This window comes from Miscanthus floridulus, chromosome 9, assembly GCF_019320115.1.
Source record: "Miscanthus floridulus cultivar M001 chromosome 9, ASM1932011v1, whole genome shotgun sequence".
Lineage (NCBI taxonomy): Eukaryota > Viridiplantae > Streptophyta > Magnoliopsida > Poales > Poaceae > Miscanthus > Miscanthus floridulus.
In genome coordinates, this window is record NC_089588.1 from 5,606,343 (window position 1) to 5,610,804 (window position 4,462).

A 4,462-nucleotide genomic window follows, 5' to 3' on the forward strand; every position below is an offset into this window, starting at 1 on the left:
GACGACCTCGCCTGTTCGCTTGGTCGTAAACGATCGTAAATTTCTAGTCAGAACGGTATTTTTCTCTCACACCAAACCAGACAGCAGTAAATAATCCACGATCATTTACGGTCTGTCGAACAGGCTGCTGGAAGCACACGGTTATACTCCTGGAAGCTCGGATCAGGAGGGAGGAGTATAAACTAGCTAACGCATGTACGTGGTTTGACTCGGTCATATATACACGGCCTGTTCGTTTCGGCTGAATTGACTTATAAGCCACGACTAAAAGTACCACTAGCTGATTTGGTGTGAGAAAAAAACACGATTTAAACCGTGAATTATAAGCCAGATATAAGCGAATAAGCCACAACGAACGAACAGGTCGGTAAACTAACACATGTACGTGGTTTGACTCATCTACAATTTTTTTTTAATAAACGACTCATCCACACTTAGCTAGAGTACGTGTCTGAAGAAGACAGGGAGGAGGGACGTAGGTACACGGCCAGATCGGAGCCCGGATCATCAGGAGGCGTGCATCACGCCGCATGAAGAAGGCCTTTCACAGCACGTAAACGCCTATTATTAAACGGCCGGGCACGTGGGATATACGGAGTATTATATATGGTGGGTTGAGCATAATAAATACTGCTGGGAGAGAAGCTTGCGACGGGCTGGCCAATCAGGGGGAACTAATAACGCGTGTGTGACGACCGACGTGGAGACCCAGCCTCCCACAAATTAAGAGCACACTGCCGCGTCCTACGCCATGGATGGCAGGGCATGGGTATTGGCTACCAGCAGTACACAAGTACTGTGGATGGCCATGGCTATTGGCTACCGCCTCTGCACAAGGACCGAGTTCTGATCCTGATGTGCCGTGCGAGGGTAATATTTATGCTTGTTTAGTTCCACCCTAACTTTAAAAAAGTGCTACAGTACATGTCACATCGAATGTTTGCGGTCCATGTATTGAGCATTAAATATAGACGGAAAAAAAACTAATTGCACAGTTTAGTGGGAAATTACGAAACGAACGTTTTGAGCCTAATTAATTCATGTTTGAACACTATTTGCCAAATAAAAATGAACGTGCTACAGTCGCCCCAAATTCCAACTTCCTACTGCTAAACACAGCCTTAATTAATTGGTAACGGGAGAGATCAGTTTCATCCACAGTTTTAATTTATTGCGAAGATGTGGCTGGACTACAGGGCACATTTGCGTTCTCTTCCAATGCATGTGCTGGGCCTAACTTGCAAGTTGCCGCACGATTATGAGGGTGGGCCTACTGCATCACTTGATAAAAGTCATGCAGGTCCATTATATTATTCACTTATTAATTAGGTCGACTAACCAAATCATAAGTATTAATTATATGATCTTAGTCTTGTTGTAAGCTGTAACTGAGGTCCACAGTTTAATTATTACTCATTGGAATTTTCATCGGTGCCCTTATTTCCCTTTTTTTTTAGGATCACAGCACAAACGCAGACGCTCGCCCATATGAATAAACGCACACATATAAATTACAATAGGAGTATGTGTGTACTTTCTCCTATTGAAAATATAAGTCCATCTAGGGATTGTTCTAGTTAAACTCCTTTTCAACTTTGACTAGCAATATCTACACAAAATGCGCTATATCTTTATTCAAATGACTTATATGTTATAGAAACATTTGTCATAGTGAATTATAAGAACAGCAAGTACCTATATATTTCTAGTAGGAGGAAATACTAAAACCTGCAAACAGGGACCTTTCTAGCTGGAACATATATAAGGGGTGTTTGGAACTTTGGATGGATTGAACTAAACTTTAGTCCATGTTTTGGATGTCAAATAGAAGGCCTAAATATGAAATAATTATGGTCTAACAAAAATTAATAGAGGATAGTTGATGAGTAGAATTCACTAGAAAAAAAAAGAAAAATTTTAATGAGTCCATGTTAGTATGTTATCCAACAACGGACTAAACTTTAGTCGGTGATTTAAACAGGCCCATTTTGTTTTCCACCCCTAAACTTTAGCCCCCATCGTATCGGATGTTTGGACACCTACATAGAGTATTAAATATAGACTAATACGAAACTAAATGCGCAGATCGAGACTAATTTGCGAGACGAATTTGTAAGCCTAATTAGTCCATGATTTGATAATGTGGTGCTACAGTAACATGTGCTAATGACGAATTAATTAGGCTTAGTAAATTCGTCTCGCGGATTACTGATGACTTTTGTAATTTATTTTATTATTACTATCCGAACACTCGACGTGACACCCTAATATAACACCCTAAACTTTAGCCCCTGAATTTAAACAGCCCCGTAGCTGTCACCCAAGGTATGGGCAACGACCCTTCATATGTACCACTCTCATCAGCAGGAAAAAAAATGCCTTGACTCTTGAGTGAGCATGCATGCAAAGTCCAGGCAGCCAGCCTAGTAGCTTTAAATTTCACACAGTAGCAGCCAACAGTTCCACCAGGTAACCCTTGCTTTAAAGTGGGGCCCGCCCGCCCGGCCGGGTCAATTTCCATCTTCCATCCATGTGATGTCGGTGACAGAAAGGGTTAGTGACGCATGCACGCACAGACTATGAGTGAAAAACTAAACCCATCAGCTGAGGTAGTTGCTGGCGGCAAACTTAGGCGTAGGTTGGTTAGTTATTAGTTAGATGATAGCAAGTGAAAAGGAGCTTGATCACTCACATTCACCCCTCGCCCTATATATAACCAACCGGCCACACACTGCACGTACGCTTCATGGGAGCAGAGCTACATAGCCACAGGTAGCTAGGGAGCAGCAGGTAGCAGGTAGCAGCTAGCTAGCCATGGGCAGGCCGCCGTGCTGCGACAAGGAGGGGATCAAGAAGGGGCCATGGACGCCAGAGGAGGACATCATCCTGGTGTCCTACATCCAGGAGCACGGCCCGGGCAACTGGCGCTCCGTGCCCATCAACACGGGCCTCATGCGCTGCAGCAAGAGCTGCCGCCTCCGCTGGACCAACTACCTCCGCCCCGGCATCCGGCGCGGCAACTTCACCCAGCACGAGGAAGGCATCATCGTCCACCTCCAGTCCTTGCTCGGCAACAGGTGGGCCGCCATTGCTTCTTACCTCCCGCAGAGAACCGACAACGACATCAAGAACTACTGGAACACCCACCTCAAGAAGAAGCTCAAGAAGCACCAGGCCATCGGCGCCATCTTCGCGCCGCCGCCTCCGGCCTCCGACTCCTCCTCGTCCTCGTCCATCGTCATGCCCACGACCACCGTCGGCGGCAGCCATGTCATCGACCACCACCACCACCGTGACATGCTCGGCACCAATCCCCTCGTCTCCAAGGACAGCTACTACGCGCGCCCAGGAGGCTGCTGCAGCAACCCAGACGAGGTCTCCCAGGTCATCGCCCGGCGCTCTCCTTTCGCCGCCGACGGCGGCAACAGATCCTCCTCGTCCTACGCCTCCAGCATGGACAACATATCCAAGCTGCTCACCGGCTTCATGAAGCAGCAGCAGAGCTCCCCGTCCCCCGACGCTGCAGCTGCCGACATCAAGCCCTCGGCCGCTCAAGTCAACAACAACCATGCTCTGCTGTTGTCGTCGTCGTTCCATCACATGTCCGCCGGCACCGGGAGTGGCACGCCACCTGCAGCAGCCTGCTTCAACGACATGATGCCGTCGCCGCCGCATGCGCAGCAGGCGGCGCTGATGGGGCACGGCGGCTACGACGACCCCAGGCAGCCGTCCCCGCTGTCTCCGATAGAGACGTGGCTGTTCGAAGAGGCTGCCGAGCAGGTCGGCGACCTCATGGATCTGTCCGAAGACTGCTGCTCATCAGTTCCAATGATGTTTTAGATCAAAAACAAAGAAGAGAAGAGATCAATAATATACTATATGACAGCCCAATATACACAGCAGTTATTAGTTAGGTTATAATTTGTTGCTGCAAGTTACTTTTTTTAGAACAAAGTTATTATATACTTACATATATATGTTGCTACATATATCATATATGGATGCATGGATGCATGCATGAGACAAGACAAGATATATACATACACATACTGGTCAAAGTCAAACACCCCAGTGAAGGCCATCTTACTTACCCACCTATTTATTAGGTATACATACAAACGTTACTTGTGGTAGTTTTGACACTGTCAATCAAAAGTCAGAAGAATAAAGAGATAGCAACAGGCTAGGAATAAGAGTGACCGAATGACATGCAGTAAGCATGTCAGCATGATGTAATTACAGTTATTGTATTTCATATTGTTTTTGTCAATATAAATATAAATATATATATACTGCTCTGCATATTGAACTTTTGGTATCTATTTGTCCATCCACAGTGAAGTACTTACTAGAATTTTACCCCTTTTTTAAAAAGGAACAAATGTGTGATCACTCAAGTTTATCAGGAGCAGTGAAGAAAGTTTCTACCTGTGTATGTGTTAGTAGCAAGCAAGCCAGCAAT

At 45.9% G+C, this 4,462-nt stretch overlaps 1 protein-coding gene across 1 annotated transcript; it reads left to right on the forward strand.

Moving 5' to 3' along the window:
• Positions 1-2,757: 2,757 nt before the first annotated feature.
• On the forward strand, positions 2,758-4,231 carry LOC136481234 (MYB transcription factor 69-like). The gene has a single exon (XM_066478589.1). It carries the CDS (start codon positions 2,815-2,817, stop codon positions 3,838-3,840), a length of 1,026 nt encoding a protein of 341 aa, XP_066334686.1. The 5' UTR covers positions 2,758-2,814; the 3' UTR covers positions 3,841-4,231.
• The last annotated feature ends 231 nt before the right edge of the window (positions 4,232-4,462 follow it).

Bases quoted from the DNA above. Each gene is read 5' to 3' on its own strand.
- LOC136481234 (XM_066478589.1), top strand. From the start codon at position 2,815: ATGGGCAGGCCGCCGTGCTGCGACAAGGAGGGGATCAAGAAGGGGCCA.